This window comes from Xenopus laevis, chromosome 1S (genome assembly GCF_017654675.1).
Source record: "Xenopus laevis strain J_2021 chromosome 1S, Xenopus_laevis_v10.1, whole genome shotgun sequence".
NCBI classification, from domain to species: domain Eukaryota; kingdom Metazoa; phylum Chordata; class Amphibia; order Anura; family Pipidae; genus Xenopus; species Xenopus laevis.
The window spans coordinates 188,272,444-188,294,250 of record NC_054372.1 but is presented as its reverse complement, the minus strand read 5'-3'; the positions used below and the strand labels follow the sequence as shown (position 1 = coordinate 188,294,250).

General features: G+C 36.9%; 1 protein-coding gene across 2 annotated transcripts in view; it reads right to left on the bottom strand.

Annotated features, from left to right (window-relative positions):
• Nucleotides 1-3,228: 3,228 nt before the first annotated feature.
• npr3.S (natriuretic peptide receptor 3 S homeolog) overlaps nt 3,229-21,807 on the bottom strand; it is a 58,007-nt gene continuing 39,428 nt past the window's right edge. Inside the window, exons 4-8 of one of the 2 annotated variants that reach the window (XM_018244538.2) lie at nt 17,977-18,112; nt 10,689-10,783; nt 8,783-8,915; nt 4,422-4,509; nt 3,229-3,352 (exon numbers count right to left, since the gene is read on the bottom strand). In XM_018244538.2, the coding sequence (XP_018100027.1) occupies nt 3,241-3,352; nt 4,422-4,509; nt 8,783-8,915; nt 10,689-10,783; nt 17,977-18,112 (564 nt within the window). In that variant the 3' untranslated portion in view covers nt 3,229-3,240. The remainder of the gene's footprint in view (nt 3,353-4,421; nt 4,510-8,782; nt 8,916-10,688; nt 10,784-17,976; nt 18,113-21,807) is intronic. The other variant, XM_018244539.2, reaches the window with a different exon arrangement.

Here is a 21,807-nt window from a genome sequence, read left to right as displayed (position 1 = left end):
GTTTTTTTTTCGGAGGAAAACTTGATTCAAATTTTGTTGGGACTATACAATCGAATATAAGACGTTCGAGTTTTTTCATAAATAACCTCCCATTCGAGTTGTGAGTATATTCAAATTTATTAGAGTAAAAAAAAAAAATTAACATAAATTAGAAATTCAACCTTTCATAAATAACCCCCTTGGCATCTTATGGGGAGATTTATCAAATTGTGAGTTTAGAGCTTCATAAATAAAAACTCACCCATGTTCTATTCATTCCTAAAAATCCCATAGGAATAATTAGAACGTGGGTGAGTTTTCATTTATGAAGCTCTAAACTCACACTTTGATAAATCTGCTTCTATATGATGATGAAAATCAACTTGTTAATGGCAAAACATACAGTGAACACTGGGGCATTTAGCGTTCAGAGGATAGTACTAACAGTAGTGAAATATTGTTACTATATAAATGCCAACTACTATTTACAGTGAAGAATGATCAAAATGAATTCTACTTTGTTAATGTTAGAATGAGAATGCTTGACTCTCTCTTCCATAATTTGGAAAAATAGAATTTGATTCAAATGCAGCGTAAAAAATACAAAATGGTTTACATGGAATGTTCTTTAAAAAAAGTTAACTGTACAACATTATATGATAATTCCATATTTACAATTACATTTTTAATTTTTTTTATAACATTTTTTTTTCAATTGTCCGCCAAATATTTTGTGCATATTAAAAAATTGATATAATACTGATATTTCATTTACTACAATTTTCTAAAATTTAAGCTAGGATTTACACTAATACTGGTAAATCATGGTGAACTTCAGATTCTGAAAATAAATCTTTTAAAAATCTACAAGTCATGAATCAAAGAAAACGTAATTTTCTGCCAATAATGTGAAATGCAACAAACAAAGTGTATTTAACACACAGCTGTTAAAATGTTAAATAAAATCTGGAAAAAAAATCTACTAATCATCAGTCATTTCTTCCCCATTTTGTGTAAATTGTGAACAGTACCAGTAGCAATATAGCTGAGAAATGTAAGCATTTTACACACTAAGAGGCATATTTATCAAGGGTCAAATTTCAAATTGAAAAAACGTTGAAATTCGAATTCAAAAAGACCAACCAAAGTTAAGTTGAATTTTTTTTTCGGGTTGAATAGGTCCGTTTTCAATCGAATAGGTCCGTATTCAGCCGAATTTGAATCGTACGAATCAAAGGAATAGCGTTCGATTGAATTTGATTTTCCCCCAAAAAATTGACTCCAAATAGGTTTTAGGTTGTCCCCCATAGACTAAAACAGAAATTCGGCAGGTTTTAGATGGCGAACGGTCGAAGTCAAATTTTGACAGTACATGATAAATTTAGATATTTGAATTTTCTAATTTTTTTTCAAATTCAAATCGAATTTGCACTATTCCCTAGTCACAAAATATAGCTCGAAATTTTTGGAACTCCTAGAACATATTTGGAGTCAATTGGTTGACTTTGAAAAATCAAAGTCTTTTTTTGGAAAAACTTCAAATCAAATTCGATCAAATGCGCTATTCCTTCGATTCAAACGATTCGAATTGGGACGAATATGGATTGAAAAAGGACCTATTCGACCCCAAAAAAAACTTTGACTTAATTTCAGTTGGTCTTTTTGAATTCGAATTTCGAAGTCTTTTGAATTCGAAATTCGACCCTTGATAAATATGCCCCATACACTTTTCTAAAAACGATGCATCCGTAGGGCCACAGAGCTCTGTTTATAATCAGAGAATTCAAGTTAGAATCTAAATTAGAATTTAAAAATAGACCTATTTACTTTAGTGACCTATTTGTTAGATTGATTTGCTAATATTACCCAACTAAATATCCAGTATTTTTACTGAATCCAAAAAAATAAAAAACATTTATCATTCAAAGATCAAAAACGACGAGAAAGAATTACTATGCAATTTCAATATTAAATAACATCTAGACACTAACGGGGGAATGTAATAAAAATCGCTAACGGAAAAACTATTCGCAATGCGAAAAGTTATGCCTTTGTGCGAACAAATTTTGCTTTGTGCGAATTTAATATAGCTTTTGCGAGCCCGGAAACTGTTTAGCGACCACTTCTGACAGTGAAAGATCGTTTGCGAATTTTATAGTTTGCGCCAATGCGCAGTAAATGTAATAAAACTTCTTACTGAAAAAGTCGTTATGTTTGCTCCAAAAGATTACGACACCTTCAAGCACTTCTTATGAGTGCGCAATTAAAATTCGCAATGCGCAATTAAAATTCGCAATGCAATAACAGTTTAAGGAACAATATTACATTGCGAGATGTGGATTTTTAGTCTTATCGGTGCGAATTGTTTTGCTCTTTGTGACTTTTATTACATTCCCCTGTATAAATCTTGTGATAGATAGATGTGCAGCAGAAATGCTCTAAAATCATTCTAAGGTAAAGCATTTACATTTCCACAGGATTACAGTCAATGCCTGTGTTCGCTCAACTTTGACCTTGAAACATACAGCAATCTGTCGTGCCGCAGGTCAAGCTGTATCAAGATTGAGCAAACCAGAAAAATTCAACAAGATGGACAGATTCATTTGCATCAATGCTTCATTGTGTTTGCTTTCAGATCGCCAGAGTCAATATGAACTTTTCAGTGTACTTTGGCAAAAACAGGTATTTTTAACCCATCGATCTAGAGAATTTATAGCAGAAATAAGATACAGGAATGATATATTCCGTGCAGAAATTTTCGGTTTAATGGTGCTGTAACTATGCGGTGATAGTATGCCTATTCTATAACTCTATAGTAGATATGTTTCAAGAGAATCAAAATTGCATTGTTGCTACAAATGCATTTTAACAACCTTCCTTCTGCAACACAAAAAAATAATAATTTCAGTGTATACTATGTGTACCAATTTTCTTTAAGTTTTTTTTCCCCGTGATGTTCTGGCCAAATATGCTGAAAATGAACATTATTTCTAAAAGTGTCTATTGCTGTCCACAAAATATGTTCAACAAGCCCACCCCCCGATATTCACGTAAAGATCTTGTCAGACAGTGCCCCCCGTTTTTCACAAGAGGAAAGGCCACATGGCATAATGCAATTAATCGATCATTCCTGAGTTTCTGAAAACAATATGAGAATGAAAATAAGATTCTACTGCCTTAAAAAATAGCTTCTGCGAGAACCCCATCACACATAATGATGTCTTTGGTTGCATCTTCCTAAAGATTTTCTTTTTCTATTCTTTATGCTGCAGAAAAATGAGATCTTATGGAATCTTCCCGGAGCTGTCTGTGTTTTCCTAGGTTACAGTCTTCTTGCTGATTCCGTCTTTCGATAGTTATTCTGTATTTCTTTCTGCAATAGGGAAAAAAACTCTCAGTGGTGAGACGTTGAAGAGTCAATATTTACTATTAGAAAAAAGAAAAGGGTAGGAAATAGGCACACTTATTTTTAGGGATGCACCAAATCCAGGATTTGGTTCGAGATTCGCAAGGATTCAACCTTTTTCTGCGGCTGAATCATTCTTGGCCGAGTAAAAAATGTTTCCCCCTGCCAACCCCTAATTTGAATATGCAAATTAGGATTTGGTCCGGTATTTAGCCGAATCTTTCGCGAAGGATTCAGGGGTTCGGCTGAATCCAAAACAGTGAATTTGGTGCATCCCTAATGAAGAGCCAAATTACGTTATCTGGAAAACCTCAGATTCCAAGCATTTTGGATAACAGGTCCCATACCTGTATTTGAAACAGCAACTACGCTTTCTCCATAAAACTTAATCCAATGTGACCATCAGGTTAAACCACCCTCCTTTAGTTTGGAGACCCTTAGGTGGCTCAGATTCATAGTTTGAGCACCATGGCACCTTATTGTTGCAGAGACTAATATATTTTTTTTTGCCTGTATAAGAGACTGAAGAGAGGAGTTTTTCTAGGCTGAACAGTAGGGGGAGATACTGTAGACATTGACATGTCATCTAAAGTTCCAGGAGCTCTGGATATTACAATGATAATAGCCCAACTTTCTGTACCTCCTGGTTCCCAGAGACTTGAAACTCATCATGCCAAGACAAAACCCTAAGTACAGGTAAGGGATCCATTATCCCTTAAACTATTATACAAAAAGCTCAGAATTTTAGAAAGACCACCTCTCATAGACTCCATTTTAATCAATAATTCTCATTTTCCTTTTTCTCATTAATAATAAAACAGTACCTTATACGTGATCCCAACAAAGATATAATTAATCCTTATTTGAGGCAAATCAACCCTATAGGGTTTAATTAATGTTTCAATTCTTTTTAAGTTGACTTACTAAAAAATAAGTGATTCAAATTACAAAACTACCCCATTATCTGGAAAACGCCAGGTCCCAAGCTTTCTGGATAACAGAGGCCATACCTGTAGTAATGTTTTTCTGGACGTACCTGAAAAAGTAGAATGCCATTAAGAGTCCGGTTCCTAAAAAGGCTCCAACAACAATTCCTGTAACTGCAGATTCTCCAAGGCCACCTGCTTAAAAAAAATGTGAGATGGTAAGTCATAGAACTTATAAGTTCCAGTAAAGTATTGATCTCCATTATCATTAACAGTCTATTGTCAACCTGAGAGGACAATATCCCAAAGATACAATTAGATCTTCTGCTTCAAACTTGGACTCATTTTACAATGTTTTTCTTTTTTTGGGAGGGGGGTCATTGAAACATGCTCTGTGGTCCTGTCCAAGATTCTGCCTTGTATACAGTGCAGGAATCTGCTCCAGACCCTCCTGTAAGTTATGAAATTGTTAGGTTTATACACAAATATTATGGGGTTCATGTTACATAGTTACATAGTTAAATTGGGTTGAAAAAAGAGAAAGTCCATCAAGTTTAACCCCTCCAAATGAAAACCCAGCATCCATACACACACCCCTCCCTACTTTTAATTAAATTCTATATACCCATACCTATACTAACTATAGAGCTTAGTATCACAATAGCCTCTGTGAAACCACTTATTATGGGGTTCACGAGAAACCACATTTTACTGAAAAACAATATGTTCTCAAATAATATTTCTGGAAGGAAATTAGTCTACCTTAACTCTATCATGACTTAAGCTAACTGAGGATACTTACTTAGACTATGGGGGATATTTATCAAGGTCCGAATTTATCTCAGTATTTCTAATATCCAACTTCGAGCAACTCCGAATTTCCGAATGGACCTTATTTATGAAGAAAAAAGCCGGAAAAAATAGGGTCGGGCAAAACTCTCAAAAATTTGGAGCTCTCCCCTAAAACTGCTCCGAATCCTTAAAATCATCAGATATTGGTACGGACATCAACGCAGACACTGGGACCTTCCCCATTGACTTGTACAGAACCTTAAGAGCTTTTAGATGCTGGGGTTTTGGATTCTGAGTTTTTAGACCATCGGAATTTAATAAATAATTCATATTTCTTTTTTTTGCTCTGAAAACTACAAATTAACTGAGGTTCGGATATTCGGAGCTTGATAAATAACCCCTTATAATTAAGTACAAAAATGTTGAACATCGGTTACTTTCACATCACATGGCACAATGGTACTTTAATGCATTTTTAAAGGCTTTTTAGTATATACATCAATGCAAAGACCAATAAATATTTTGGCTATAGGAAATCTATGCAAAGCAACAACACAAGAAGTAAACCTTTCTATCTGTATCTGTGTTCTGTGTGCCATAAGTACAATAGTAAACCAAGGATTCTCTAAGAATATGATATCAAGACAATTTCCCAGACTATTTTTCCTACATTACATTTCCTCCTATTTAATTCAATCACTTTCATGAAGTTTAATGAGTGTCTCCGTTTTGAATAATTTCTAATATGATAAATTAAAATTTAGCAAATTAAAAAAACATAATTAGTGCTCACTCTTTTTAATTTTCTGGTTATACGTGTGAATTATGGATTAAAAAAAAGTAAAGAAAGAGTATTAGGTTTTTTTGTTGTTGAATAATCTAGACATCAAGAGCCACTACATGCTAAAAACAAGCAATCATTCTGTGTGGTCACTGGAGGGCACTGTTTCATGAGCATCTATGGCAGCTTTCATCGTAACCAATCCACTGATACTAACATATAGGTTAACATGGTTCCCTGTAGCGAATGCTGTAGAGATGCTGGAAAACAATCAAGCTTCTAAATGGAAAAACACATGACTAACTACATTAATTAATGAATGAGTTAATAAAACTTGTATAACTGAGGCTTTGCTTCACTCTACTTCTTATGTGATTGAGAAAATAGTGATAAGAAGTGCCGATTCTCTGCAAACAGAGGCTATGATTTTAATTAATGGTAAATGAATTTGGAAATGGTGTCCATTTTTTTTTCAAGAGGGGATTGTCTCCCTTGCCAAAAATAGATATGAAACTTACAATTTGTGCTTTTGGCAGATGGGATTATTGTTACCAGACCTCCATGGAATTGAATGAATTCTTGTTGGGTTAAAAGAATGAAAAGATTGCAGGGTGACCATCGCAATCTTTTTATACATCCAGTAAATGCAACTAGTTACCCAATGTTCCACTCCTTTTCTGTGTGCATCTCATTCATTTACATAAGACAGAGGGGCAGATTTACTAAAGGGCGAATAGTGGCCAGTGACCACTTCGCACCACCAGGCTCAAATTTGTTACCACTACACTAATTCACTAAAGTGCAAAGTTACGTCCTGGGTGCCAACGATGGGGACTTTTTAGTAGCAATACTTCTTCAGTGCAAGCATTTCATATTGAATGTTCGCTAGCATTTGTTTCTGCCTAGCGAAAATTTGCTAGTGATCTTACCCTTAGGTCAATTTGAATAGGGCGAGTACATTAAAGTCGTATGGAGGTCTTTATTAGAGATGTTGGTGCAAATGCTTGAAGTGGCCACTTTTTATTACAAATGTCTTAATAAAGACAAAAGAGATCATATAATTCCCTAGACATGAGCCCACTGTAAAACGAATGTTCCATGGCCCTTAAAAGTCTGTGGAAAATGTTAACACAAAAAAGTTCAAGTCAGGACTTTTGCAGGCAGTCCTGCTTAAAAAAAGGAAAAGTCGCCAATGTTTTTTCAATCATGAGTTTTCGGGGCAAATTCATCAAGGGTCGAATATCAAGGGTTAATTAACCCTCGATATTCGACTGGGAATGAAAATCCTTCGAAGGATTTTGGGCAAATACTTAGATCGAACGATCGAAGGAATAATCGTTCGATCGAACGATTAAATCCTTCGAATCGAAGGATTTTAATCCAACGATCGAAGGATTATCCTTCAACCAAAAAAAGTTAGGCAAGCCTATGGGGACCTTCCCCATAGGCTAACATTGGGTTCGGTAGCTTTTAGGTGGCGAACTAGGGGGTCGAAGTTTTTTCTTAAAGAGACAGTACTTCGACTATCGAATGGTCGAATAGTCGAACGATTTTTAGTTCGAATCCTTCGATTCGAAGTCGAAGTCGTAGGTCGAAGTAGCCCATTCGATGGTCAAAGTAGCCAAAAAAACACTTCGAAATTCAAAGTTTTTTTTCTTCTATTCCTTCACTCGAAGTTAATGAATTGGCCCCTTCATGTTATAAACCACTTTTTCTCATTGAAATGAATCTGCCCACAGTGTCTTAGAGCCATTATCACATGGTTTTGGGGGCATGTACAGTCCACATCCCACCAAAAGGTCTACAGCCCACTTCCACAGCCTTAATATGCCACAAACAATACAAAGCTAAAATCAAAGAAACCTACAAGGCTACTAACAATTAGTTGTTGTTCCTGTTTAGCCATTTAAAACTCACACTCTTTTGGTGACAGAGACATGGGAAGATTAAAAAGATTTTTCCACAGCTACAATGATGTCACATAATAATGGAATCCAATTACATTCCATTGTCTTGCTCATATGGAGGGTCATTTTTTTATGGGAATTAGTCAAAGGGAAACCATTCACTAAGACCACTTTCTGATCTTTGAAGAGAATGTGGTTACAGTACTAAACAAGCTCTCCTCGAAGCCCACCCAGCCCATCCCAATTGCCAAAATTATGTACCTAAAACTTGGTCATAACCAGAGAAAAACAAAATTCGATAGGGTAATAACGGTAACTAACGCCACAACTGTGGCCCCAGAGTTACATTACAAGAAAACAGGAGTAAAATTAAAAATTGTTAATTTTAACCTGCTAAATTTTGTCATGATTTTTATTATACAGTTTTTATTACTAAACGACACTGTGTACAGTGCACATAATTCATTTTACCATTTACAAATTTATTCTTGAACCAGTAATGTATTTTTTTAGTTGTAATCTCAGGGTCATTTTGCCTGGTCACTTGACTGGGGGAACCTAAGAAACTGACAACATGTCTTGCCCCATATATAAAAAAAAATCTGTTTGCTGTTTTGAATAACAGATTTCAGTGCAGGATTCTGCTGGCGGAGAGCTATTAACTGATACATTTGTAAACAACATGTTTTCCCATGACAGATTCCCTTTCAATAGTTGTGTAGACAAAATATTGTATAATCCCAATTCAAAAAAGAAGGTGAAGAAATTTAGACCAAGCATAAATCTGAAATGTATGTGATAAACAAACATTATTAAATTACTATATTGTTATGAGAAAAGATCAAGCTCACCATGAGAAAATTTCACATCAACAGAGAAATATACCATTTGCCTCTTCTCATGAACTCTGTTTTCTTTAGTAATCCGTTTTCAAATCACACATTATTAAAACCACTTTTAGTGGAAGCAATTACAAAGCTCTTCTACTTACATGACTTACAAGGAGTTGTATTTGTATGTTCTACAACTCTGTCGTTTATTAGTAGCCTTCCAGGCCCCCAAGGAGGCTTTACATTTGGCCGGATTTCAAAATTTCCTTGAATTCCATAATAATCTCCAATAACCTGCAGAATGAAAAGTGTCATATTCAGAATAAATTCATTGAAACTTCGCCTATTAGTTCTAGAGAGTATCCAGATGCATCACTAATTATACAGTTAAGTTTAATTGTATGCATTCTGGGTAGTCTATTGTGCAGAAAGGTGAAAAGATGCAACTATTTGCAACTTAATACATGAAAAAAACTATAATAGTCTGAATGTGTTTTTCTTATGAACTTATATAAGAGGTTGGTTGCTACCTGTAGGGCAGGGGACATAATCCAACATGTTTTTTTTGTTTTTTTGCTCTCTACCCTACAGACAGAAGAACTGCTGATAAGTCCTAGCATTGCCCCTTGAATGCAGTGCTGCGTGCATTCTGCTGCACTCTATTCATGACATAGGTGCCCCCTCCACTCTTTAACCTGCAGGTTAATAAGTAACGCAAGTTAAGGAGTGCTGGCAAATGGAGGTCACAATGGGGCCCTGCATTACAGCTTGCCTGCCAGCCCAGCAAGAGGTGCTAAGGGCAGGCAGACCCTTTACCAGCAGTGTAATGATGCTGTGCCCCACAAAAATAAACCAAATGTTCAGACTCAGATGGGCCCACTGACACCTGTGCCCACCAGGAGTCTTCCTGAGATCACAGTGGGCCAGTTTTAAAGCCCCATCAAACGGGTCGATAAAAGCTGCCAACAGACCGAGTCAGCAGCTTATTGGCCCGTGAGTGGGGCCTTCTGATGGGCTTCCCCGATATCTATCCAAAAGTCGGCCAGGTGTTGATTGGGCAGGGCAAAAAAATAAAGTCCAATCCCGGCCGCATCTGTTCGTTGATGCGGTCCCGTGATCCAACTGCCCCTATTGCCTCCATTCTGATCCAATTGTTGGACCCTAGGGCCACGATCAGATCAGCCTGATATCGCCCACCTCAATGTGGACATATTGGGGAGAGATCTGCTTGTTTGGCGACATCGACAAATGAGTGGATCTCCCTGTGTATGGCCACCTTTACACTGGGACTGCGCCTATTTTTTGCACTTTTCACCTTGCCTTCCATGTTGTAATGACCCCTAAAAACGATTGAATGCAAACCTGCAAAAATTCTAACTTTAAGGACTCGGCACAGTATCCAGTCTATATACATTATTCTTTGAGTTGAATTTCACACAGCCATGACAGTATGTAAACAGCATTCATCAAAACTTCTAGAAGACAGCTCCGTCTTCCCATTCCACCTATTCAGCGGCAGCACTTTTACATATCTGGAAACATATGGCGACCAATGTTATTTCTTGCTGGTCCCTTATTTCCAGTTGCAGTTATTGAAGCCCAGCTAGAAGATTTGCATATTCTTTATTTTCAGTTTTTGAAATAAACAAGGGAGATACAAAAAGCAAGACGGGAAGGAAACTAATAGTCGTATAACTTATAACTCAAGTAGTGTACAAGTCATGGCAACAAGTTTATATCACTCATTATACAGCAATATTCCCTATACATATTCTAATTATAAAATTGTGTGGGTTTGAGCCTATAAAACCACGTCTAGGCGATTGTACTAGTAGATAACTGCTTTATTGTTTTACTGTTGCTTTGTCTTTTAAGGATTTAAAGCAAGGTTCCCATATATTCTTTACTTCTATTATATATCATATGTTATTTCCTCTATTTTCCTTGTCTCTTCTACTAGGGCCATCCATTCAGCATGTGATGGAGGTTTCCTAGGAATTAACGTTTTAGCTGCATGTGAAAGATGAAGAAGTAAGTAAAGATTTGAGTGACGAGACTTGGCCTTACCTCCTGGGTACCTGTTTCTTTGTCCGTCATGGCAATCACAGAGAAATCCCCGTATCTGTCTCCATTGGCATCGATCGACACCTGCCCGGCAATGCCTGCGCCCATGGCATGCAAGGAATTAGAAAATTAATTAGTTCAAATAGCTCCCGCTCCAAGTAAAATAAAACAGTGAGTCGACAGATTTTTACAGGCCACTACAACAGGAAATCTCATCAGGCTCCAACATTTTTGTTGGCATTCCAAAAGAAATTGTAATTTCATTTTAGTGTCTGCATTCCTGAAAATCTGAACATTGCTCTGCTTTTTTTTCCCTTCGCTTCAAGTATGTGACCTCTGTAATAGGGATATGACGAGAACGATACAGGACGTTTGTAATACAGAGTGCAAATATTGCTCCAAATGTGCGTGATAATATGGTGGCGGCACCGCTGCAAAAACAACGCATTAGGAACAGGGAGGATATGCACTGCACCATATTGGTGAATTTAGCCTTTATTCTAACTGACAATGGTGTACACAATACTATGCTACAGCTATTCGCAATCTGTCTTCATTAATTATGGTTTTTTAATCATGATATTGACTTTGGATTACTATCTGGTTGCTGGGGTCACTGATCTAGGCTGCAGATGAGAAGAAGAAAATGATGAAGGCTAATGTAAAACATTGACAATTAAAAAGTGAAGGTAAGGTGTTAATTCATTTAGAATAGGTCCATTTATAATATGTAAAACAGGTATGGTACCAGTTATCAAAAATGCTTGGGACCTGGGGTTTTCCGGATAACAGATCTTTCTGTAATTTGGATCTTCATACCTTAAGTCTACTATAAAATCATATCAACATTAAATAAACCCAATAGGCTGGTTTTGCTTCCAATAAGGGTGAATTATTATTAGTTTGAATCAAGTACAAGCTACTGTTTTATTATTACAGAGAAAAGGGAAATCCTTTTTTAAATATTTGGAATATTTGGATAAAATGGATTCTATGGGAGACAGCCTTTCTGTAATTCAGAGCTTTCTGGATAACGGGTTTCCAGACAACGGATCCTATACCTGTATCAATTTAGCTGGGGGGGGGAGGGAGGGGTGATATCACTCTAACTTGCAGTACAGTAGTAGTAAAGAGTGGTTGAAGTTTATCAGAGCACAAGTCACATGACTTGGGGCAGCTGGGAAATTGACAATATGTCTAGCCCCATGTCAGATTTCAAAACTGAGAAACTGCTCTTTTGAGAAATGGATTTCAGTGCAGAATTCTGCTGGAGCAGCACTATTAACTGATTCATTTTGAAAAATTTTTTTTTCCTATGACAGTATCCCTTTAATTTACATTGGAGGTGGTTTCCCAATAATTTCAATAGTAAAGAAGTTTTTGGTTCAGGCCCCAATGTTCGATTCCTTAGGGCTGCGGATTTAGGTGTCTGTGTTACACCTTAAAAGTACAATATTCAGGAAAACAATTGAATCACTGCCTAGAGCTGTTTGATTCAATTGTTTTCCTGAATATTTCCCAATAAGGGGAAAAAAAAGAACTTTTGGGAGTTTTTTGGGCAGCAGAGGGCACCATTAAGCAACCATTTCTGTTCCCTTTTCTATGAGTAAATAAAACCAGGCCGATAACTAATGTTCCCTGCGGAGAACAGAATGTGTTTTCCAGAACTAATATTACATATAAAAATAAAGTTGAAACCCATGTTACAAATAGGAAATATTTTCACTTCTATCAATTCTATCTCACTCAATGCTTAAATCCAGGGAACACAGCGTCAAGTATATGGAGGCACAGAATCAATACATTTTATAGAAACCTGTATAGTGGGTTTGGTTCCTGAAAGGTCAGTTGTGACAGATTGTGTGCAATTCAGATGCTAATTTCACCTTTAATTTAGGACCTCACAGGTTACTAGGATCCCAGGTCATCCAGCATGGTTGTATTGCAATGCATCTAGCTCTTCTTAGGCCACTGCTACACGGGTCTGGATTGGGGTTCAAAATAAGCCCTGGCATTTCAAGTACACAGAGGCTCAAACAGCCTCCCACCAGTCCAATAAATAGTGACTGTCTATGGCATCTTATAGTAGCCCCTCTGGCATTTGCCAGAACCCACAGATTGCCACTTGTACTGAGGTGGCAAGTCCCAAAAAAGTCAACATTGACTGTGATTGAAAGTCAAGAGCCAGAGAACTTTCTTAGATAAGGCTGCCAAGTGCATTGCCCCAATATCTCAGATTATTCTACTTTCTATGGGCTTTTATTCTTTATTCTGGGTTAAAGTAGAGGTAAACCCTAAATATTAATGTTGCTAAAAATGCCCTATTTTATGAAGTGAACTTATTGCACCAGCCTAAAGTTTCAGTCAATAGCAGCAATGATCCAGGACTTCAAACTTGTCACAGGCGGGGTCACCATCTTGGAAAGTGTCTGTGACACTCACATGCTCAGTGGGCTCCGATTGGCTGTTGAGAAGCTAAGCTTAGGGCTCGTCACTAATTATCCAGCAGAAAATGAGCTTCCCCTGTAATATAAGCTGATGCTACAGGTTTGCTGATTATTAAATTCTGATGCTAATTGCACTGGTTTCTGTGCTGCCATGTAGTAATTATCTGTATTAATTACTAATCAGCCTTATATTGTGACATTTCTATTCTATGTGTACTGTATATTGTGAGTGGGTCCCTAAGCTCAGTAAGTGACAGCAGCACAGAGCATGTGCAGTGAATCAGCAGAAAAGAAGATGGGGAGCTACTGGGGCATCTTTGGAGACACAGATCTTTACTGCTTAAGGGCTGTGGTTGCCTTGGGCTGGTACAGAAGCACAAAACATAATGTACAACATTTCTACCTACTTCTTTAGTTAGGCTTTACTCTACCGTTTGTGAGAGTGTCTTGTCTCTTCCATGGCCAAGGACTGTAAAGGAGGTGGCACTTGTAACTTCTAGTAAGTCATGGGACTCATTAGTAGACCAGATTTAGTCTAAACAGATTGATTGCAGTCTAATAGGATCACATGCCAGCCTCCCATACATCATCATCTAAGGGTATTTTATAATGTACCAAGCAGCACAGAGGCTTATGACTTTGAGAGTTGAGCTCTAGCAATTGCCCCCTGGGGTAAAGTAAATGACCCCTTATTTGTGGCCTGTTTACATCATAGTTACAGATTCATGAAAGCTTTTTTTATGCTGTTAACTAAAATCCCATTTAAAAAAAATCAGCATGATAAATAATGATAATAATAAACAGGTTAAAAGACCAGGCCCAACAAGACCTATACTTTAGTATCTAGTCAATAAGCCTAAAAAATCCATTCAAGCAAAGAACTGCTCCCATTGCCGTGGCTGTCTTTTCATTAAACACAATTACAATACAGGGGTCCAACAAATCGTCATTTGTTTAAAGGGGAACCATCGCAAAAATGAAAATGTAATATAAGCTTTCTAAATACAATCAATTACAAATGCTCTACTGTTTCTGAAATAATCAAGTTTATCTTCACTATTCCTCTCTCAGCATCTGTTTCTCTTCATTCTGTCTTCATGCAGGAGTTGGGTGTCAGATATTCATTGACAGTTAGATCCAATATATCTTATAGGGGGGCTCCTTTTGCTTAGAAGATGTATTAGAGCTCACTCTATTAAAATCACCAGACTTAGGGGCCCATTCATTAAGTTCGAGTGAAGGAATAGAAGAAAAAAAACGTAGAATTTCGAAGTTTTTTTTTGGCTACTTCGACCATCGAATGGGCTACTTCGACCTTCGACTACGACTTCGAATCGAATGATTCAAACTAAAAATTGTTCGACTATTCGACCATTTGATAGTCGAAGTACTGTCTCTTTAAGTATAAACATCGACCCCCTAGTTCATCACCTAAAAGCTACCGAACTCAATGTTAGCCTATGGGGAAGGTCCCCATAGGCTTGGCTAACTTTTTTTGGTCGAAGGATAATCCTTCGATCGTTGGATTAAAATCCCTCAAATCGTTAGATTTAAAGTATTTAATCGTTCCATCGAACGATTATTCCTTTGATCGTTCCATCGAAGTATTTGCGCAAAATCCTTCGACTTCGAAGTCGAAGGATTTTCATTCCCCAGTCGAATATCGAGGGTTAATTAACCCTCGATATTCGACCCTTGATGCATCTGCCCCTGAATGTCTCTCTACATGCAGAATTTGTGCAAAAGGCAGTTATTTTGTTAGATTTTGTTTGTACTGGAATCAGTTATTTGAGTGAGCTCTAATACATCTGCTAGGAAAGGAAGATATATTGGATATATATATAAAGATATATTGGATCTAACTGTCAATGAATATCTGACACTCAACTACTGCATGAAGACAGAATGAAGAGAAACAGATGCTGAGAGGGATAGTTTCAGAAATCTCAGAAACGATGAAGAATGTTTGATTATATTTAGAAAGTTTCTTATTTCAGTATGACAAAGCTTATATTAAATTTAAATTTCTCATTTTACATTCTCAGATAAACACGTGCCTACTACAAGAGCAAAATGGCGGCTATGAAAACACACGCTGGCAGTTGGTATTTTATCAGGCTCTGCTTTAAACAATAACTATTTTGGAATGGAAAAGATAAGAAGTCATCCAATAAGGAAACCTCATGTACTTTTTGCAATGTTCTTTGTTTATTGCACAAAACAGCATGAGAGCATTTCTTCCTTCTGCGGCTACTGTTATCCTTGGCTCCTTCCTATGGATTCTACTGCAAAACTTCACAGGGATCATTTGAGTAAAATAGAGTCCAATGGAACCGTGCGCCTGCATCCTATTAACATATTCTCAGGGATTAGTGTTATTATTGTCCTTTATTTATAAATAACTGAAATATTTCCAGAATTAATTCCCTATTCAAATCAGTTCCTGCCTCAAAGGAATGAATAATGTAGGTACCCTAACACATTAGCAAACTATAGTTACTTTTATCATTTAACCTTCCTGTGTACTTCAATGAAGCAAATGACCACTGCACAATGTATATTCCGCATACCCTGCATCAGAAAATGAACGGGTTGCACTATAATCTAAGAAGATCCAAATGGCTAGGCAAAGTGAATAAAATTCAATGGACCCAGTTGAGTTGGTTGCAGACTGCCTGCAGGATTCCCAGAACAGGTATGGGATCCGCTATCAGGAAACCACTTATATATAAAGCTCTAAATAACAGAAAGGCAGTCTCCTATAGACTCCATTTTATACAAATAATTTAAGTTTTTAAATGTATTTCCTTTTTCTCTGTAATAATAAAACAGTACCTTGTACTTGATCCCAACTAAGATATAATTAATCCTCATTGGAAGCAAAACCAACCTATTGGGTTTATTTAATGTTTACATGGTTTCCTAGTAGACATGGGGGTTATTTACTATACTGTGAATGCAAAAATCACGGAAAATTCTTGATTTTTATTTATAAAATTGGACTTTTAAAAAAATCAGGAATTTTTCGGAATTTATTAAACCCTGAGGATGGAAAAATCCAAATCTGAAAATCCGGCATCTCAGACTTGTCGAGGTTGCATATAAATCAATGGGAGAAGTCCCAATGATTTTTTGATGTCTGCTGGGTTTCGTGCAATACCCCAAAGTTTTTGGAGTTTTCAGGTGAAAAATCCAAAAAAATTTGTGAAAATTGGATTTTTCCCCCCGCAAAGCAAAATTTTTGGGAAAATGTAATAATAAAAAAGGGGAAAAAACAGAGCGGGTTTGATCGGAGTTTGTAGCGGAAAATATTGAGATAAATAAATAACCCCTAAGGTTTAAATGATAAATTTTCAAATTTTTTTTGTTGGTCAAAACTCACACAGCACAATTTTGAATTTAAAACAACCAAGTCGAATTTGAATGTGAGATTTATCACACACCTCCACACTGAAAAATTAAAAATGACGCATGTCAAAAACATTTCTCTGCACATCAAAATAATTTTGTCGCCCATAGACTTTAATGGGCGTCGGCGAGATTTCGCTGCCAGCAAATTTTTGGTGAAACGCAACAGGTCAAATTCGCCCAAGCCTATTCACCACCTAAAACCTGCAGAGTTCATGTATGTCCGCTGAAGATTAATTGCCTTCCTGGCATTCGAGTTTTTTTTTGGAAAACTCAATTCAAAGTTGATTAAAATATTTGGGTCATTCCTATTCGATCGAATGTTAGACATAAAAATTCACATAACTTCGAAATTCAACCTTTGATAAATTAAAAACGCAATCTGCTATAATTTGAGTCAAAATCTCAAATTTCAAAATATCTGGAATTTTGCAGATACACCTCCCACTGGGGGTCATTAATCAACACTGGGCAAATTTGCCCATGGGCAGTAACCCATGGCAACCAATCAAATTGCTGCATTCATTATTCTACTTGCAGCTGGCTTTAAAAAGCTAACCACTGATTGGTTGCTATAGGTAACTGCCCATGGGCAAATTTGCCCAGTGTTGATAAATGAGCCCCACTGACTTCTACAGAAGTTTGCAGGTTTAAATAAACCCAATAGGCTGGTTTTGCTTCCGATAAGGATTAATTATATCTTAGTTGGGATCAAGTACAAGGTACTGTTTTATTACTGCAGAGAAAAAGGAAATCATTTTTAAAAATTCGGATTATATGAATAAAATGGAGTTTATGGGAGACGGCCTTTCCATAATTCGGAGCTTACTGGATAGTAGGTTTCTGTATTACGGATCCCATACTTGTACATGGGAAACCTAAAGTTCCTTACGGCTGAATCCCAATCAAGGAAAACAACTTTCCTTTATAAACACATGGGCAGTAACCCATAACAACCATTTTTGGCTTTTGTCAGCCAGCTGCAGGTTAAAAAACGTATGGGATCCTTTATCCGGAAACCCGTTATCCAGAAAGCTCCGAATTACATAATGATCGTCTCCCGTAGACTCCATTTTATCCAAATAATCCAAATTTTAAAAAAAAAGATGTTCCTCTGTAATAAAAAAGCAGTAGCTTGTACTTGATCCAAACTAAGATATAATTAATCCTTATTGGAAGCAAACCCAGTCTATTGGGTTTATGTCTAGTAGATTTAAGCTATGAAAATTCAAATTACAGAAAGATCCGTTATCCGGAAAGTCCCAGGTCCTGAACTTTCAGTTCCCATACATGTAGAAGCATTTGTTTGGTTGCCATGGGTTACTGCCCAGGTGCAATTTTCCCCAGTGTTTATAAATGACCCCTCTAAGCAGGTGTTCAATGTACTATTGAGCATTAGGAAACACACAGCAACATCAGAGTGGAACAATTGGTACCTTCATATGTTCTGTTCCACATCTGTTGTACAAGTTTGTCACCATCCTTTTTACTGAAGCCATTCCTCAGAAGCTCATGCAGTGCCAGAGCATAAAGAATAATTGCATCATGAAATCCTTCCACAAACATGTTCACCTGGAACAGAAGGGGAGGGAAAAAAAGCAATTATTAAAAAGTCCAAGTCCAACATCTCTGAAAAGATGAGCTTTAGGTGAGATCCAAACATCTGTCTATGTTCTCCAATGGTTCTATTCATAGGTCCCAGGAATTTGCTGAAATTGAGGATCTCTTGACATCAATCATTCAGTAGACTAATCATATCTGACCCACTAATGCTGCCAATTATATATTTATGCTATAAGCGCATTGTCATAGGCAATGGCATAGTCGATCAGTAGTACTGCAGAAGAGGAGGATCATAATGGAAGAGAAAATAAAATACATTGAAATGAAGAAGAAAAAGGAAAGGACATTTCACTTTAGTTTGGAGCAACTTGATTTAGATAAGATAGTTTCTATTCTAGTCACACTATGATCATAGTTTTTTGGGAAAAAAAGTTCACACAAAGGAGGTTATTTATCAAAATCAAAATTTTCTAATTACTTTTTAATAAAAAAACTCCGACCAAAATAGAATCCACGATTTCACCTTGTTTATTATTAAAAAATCTTGATTTAATCGGATCAGGTAAAAACTAAAATCAATCGAAAACCTGCATTGTAGGATTGTTTTGAAGTTTTTTCCCCGAATTGCTCAATTTTTTTTGGGCTTCTTCCCGAAAAGCCTGAATTTTTTTTGATTTTTGCCAGAAAGGTCGGATTTTTGGGTTAACTCCAGTACAGACCACAAAAGCTTCCAAATAGGATAGGGACCATTTACTTATACACAACCTAGGCAGGTGGATTTTCGGATTCGGCTTTTTGCTGCATAAGGCTTTACTAAATTTTAAAAAATTTGAGTTTCAAAAAAAAAGCCAGTTTCCAGAGGAGGGGCAAGTCTATTTGTTTTTATTATGATCATATGTGTATATTGCCCCTTGAATAGGACACAATCTAGGGATGTTGCAAACAGAGAAAACATTAGAATTCTGATTTTTACGTCCCCTGAATTTACATTTTCCAAGATTATTTGCTGATTATTTGTGGTCTTCCCAAATGTTGCCTTTTTCTGAAGTTTACAGTATACTTTTATTCTGTTATTTACTAAACTCTGAATGCAAAAATCCAGAAAAATTTGTGATTTGTTCCCCTAAAACCAGACTCTTAAAAAAAATCACAAATTTTTTCAGAATGTATTAAACCCAGAGGATGGAAAAGTCCAAAATAGAAAATCTGCCATCTCAGACCTTTCGAGTTTGCATATAAGTCAATGGGAGAAGACCCAATGATTTTTTGGTGTGTACTGGGCTTCGTGCAATACCCCCAAAGTTTTTGGAGTTTTTCGGGGAAAAAAGCACAAGAAATCAGAGTTTTCAGGTGAAAAATCAGAAAAAATTGTGAAAATCAGAAAACTTGAAAAAGGGCTGGAAGCAGGCCCGAAACATTGTATTGTGCGGATCAAGAGAGCCATGTATACAATAAAGGCTTTTTAAACTTTCACAATTGAACGGAGCTGTGTCATATGTTGAAGTTTGACTAAAACGGTCGGAGAGTGGACCGCTGGACACGTGCACCACCTAACAATAAGAGGTGGAAAGTGGGTGAGTGCTGACTATACAAACAAATCAGATTTTTTCCCGCAAAGCAAATTTTCGGGAAAATTTAATAATAAATAAGGGGCCGATTCACTAACTTCGAGTGAAGGATTCGAAGTTAAAAAACTTAGAATTTCGAAGTTTTTTTTGGGCTACTTCGACCATCGAATGGGCTACTTCGACTACGACTATCGAAGGATTCGAAGTAAAAATCGCTCGACTATTCGACCATTCGATAGTCGAAGTACTGTCTCTTTAAAAAAAACTTCGACCCCCTAGTTCGCCATCTAAAAGCTACCGAACTCAATGTTAGCCTATGGGGAAGGTCCCCATAGGCTTGCCTAACTTTTTTTGATCGATTGTTGGATTTAAATCCTTCGATCATTCGATCGTACTATCTGCGCTAAATCCTTCGACTTCGATATTCAAAGTCGAAGGATTTCAATTCCCAGTCGAATATCGAGGGTTAATTAACCCTCGATATTCGACCCTTAGTGAATCAGCCCCTAAGTGTAAAAAACACAGATGGATTTGATCAAGGTTTGTAGCAGAAAATGTTGAGATAAAATCGGGAATATATAACCCCCTATGTGTTTAGTTCATTCCCTTGAGAAGCATAAAAGTGGGGTTCATTGTATTCATAGCCTTGTATGCAGACAGGTCAGATATATGAATGAATATATGACAAGAGGTAGAGGTTGCCCCTGGTCCAGCAGCATATCAACTAATTAGACGTTGGATAATGCCATTGCTGAAGGAAACTCGGAATAGGAGTCCACAGTCAACAACAACAAACACATGAAAACACAGGGTCAGACTGGGCCAGCGGGACACCGGGAAAAAACCTGGTGGGCTCCGCCGGCCCAGATCCGCAAAATTCTACTTGCTGCGACCTCCACTTTGCGGGCGGCTGCAGCAAAACATAGTGCACATGTGTGGCAGTGGCGCTCCAGTCCGACAATGAAAACACAGGCAATGGATATGTTTTCATTTTTAATTCAAATTAAAAAAAATGATTGTTTTTCTCCCTAATAACAAAACAGTACTTTGTACTTGTGCCTAACATAAACTAGAATTAATCCTTACTGGAGGCAAAACAATCCTATGGGGTTTATTTAACGTTTAAATATTTTTTTTACAAGACATTCTGTACCTGTAAAATTCTTTTATATGGCATCTTACTGTATTGAAAATCTTTATGAATTCAAGCCTTATTTACCCCAAACACGCCTTGTGATTTTCAAAAGCTTACGTAAAAAAACAAAAACAAAAACAATGCCAAACCATGGGAATCAAATCACATTTTAATAACGTTATAGATTGCTACTGCCGTGCAGGCATATTTGGCATCAAATTCTCATTAAAATTACTTACTGATAAATCGAACGAAACCAAACCACACACAGAGCAAATGTTTCCCTTGGCCGGTGTCCAGGGAGCAGCATAAGATAAGAAAGGAATATGCTCAGTTCCTAATATTTTTACAACCTTGTCAACAGTAGTGATGCGCGAATTTGCGCCGTTTCGCTTCGCCGAAAAATTCACGAAATTCGCGAAACGGCGAAAAATTCGCGAAACGGCGCCGCCGCGGGAGTTTTGCGAATTTATTCGCTGGCGGCGAATCGCGCAAATTCGCCGCGAATAAATTCGCCCATCACTAGTCAACAGCGAAACATTGTGCCGTTCACTTCCAGCAACAAATATGTGCTTCAGTTTTAAACAGTTTATATTAGGCAGCTGTTAATTGCACTCGTTCATTCTAACAGGACCCAGCCAATGGAAATGAATTGCTGATTGGTTACATTATACATGATAGGGTCAAAAGAAAATGTTTCAGCACAACTCCCTTTAATTAATAGTGTCCTCGTGTATTTGTGATTTAAAACACAAATGTAAGTGTGGCCTTAATTGTAAATTTTTATGTATAAATTTGGGGCCCAAAGAAATCTTGGAACCCTAGTACACCTGTTGCACAAGGAAATGAGCCTACGAAGAAGGCTGTAGAATTGACTGCTGAGATGTAAATGTATGGGATTACTTATCCGGGAACCCACTATACAGAAAGCTCTGAATTATGGGATGTTAATCTCCCATTTTAATTAAATAATTCAAATGTTTAAAAATGATTTGCTTTTT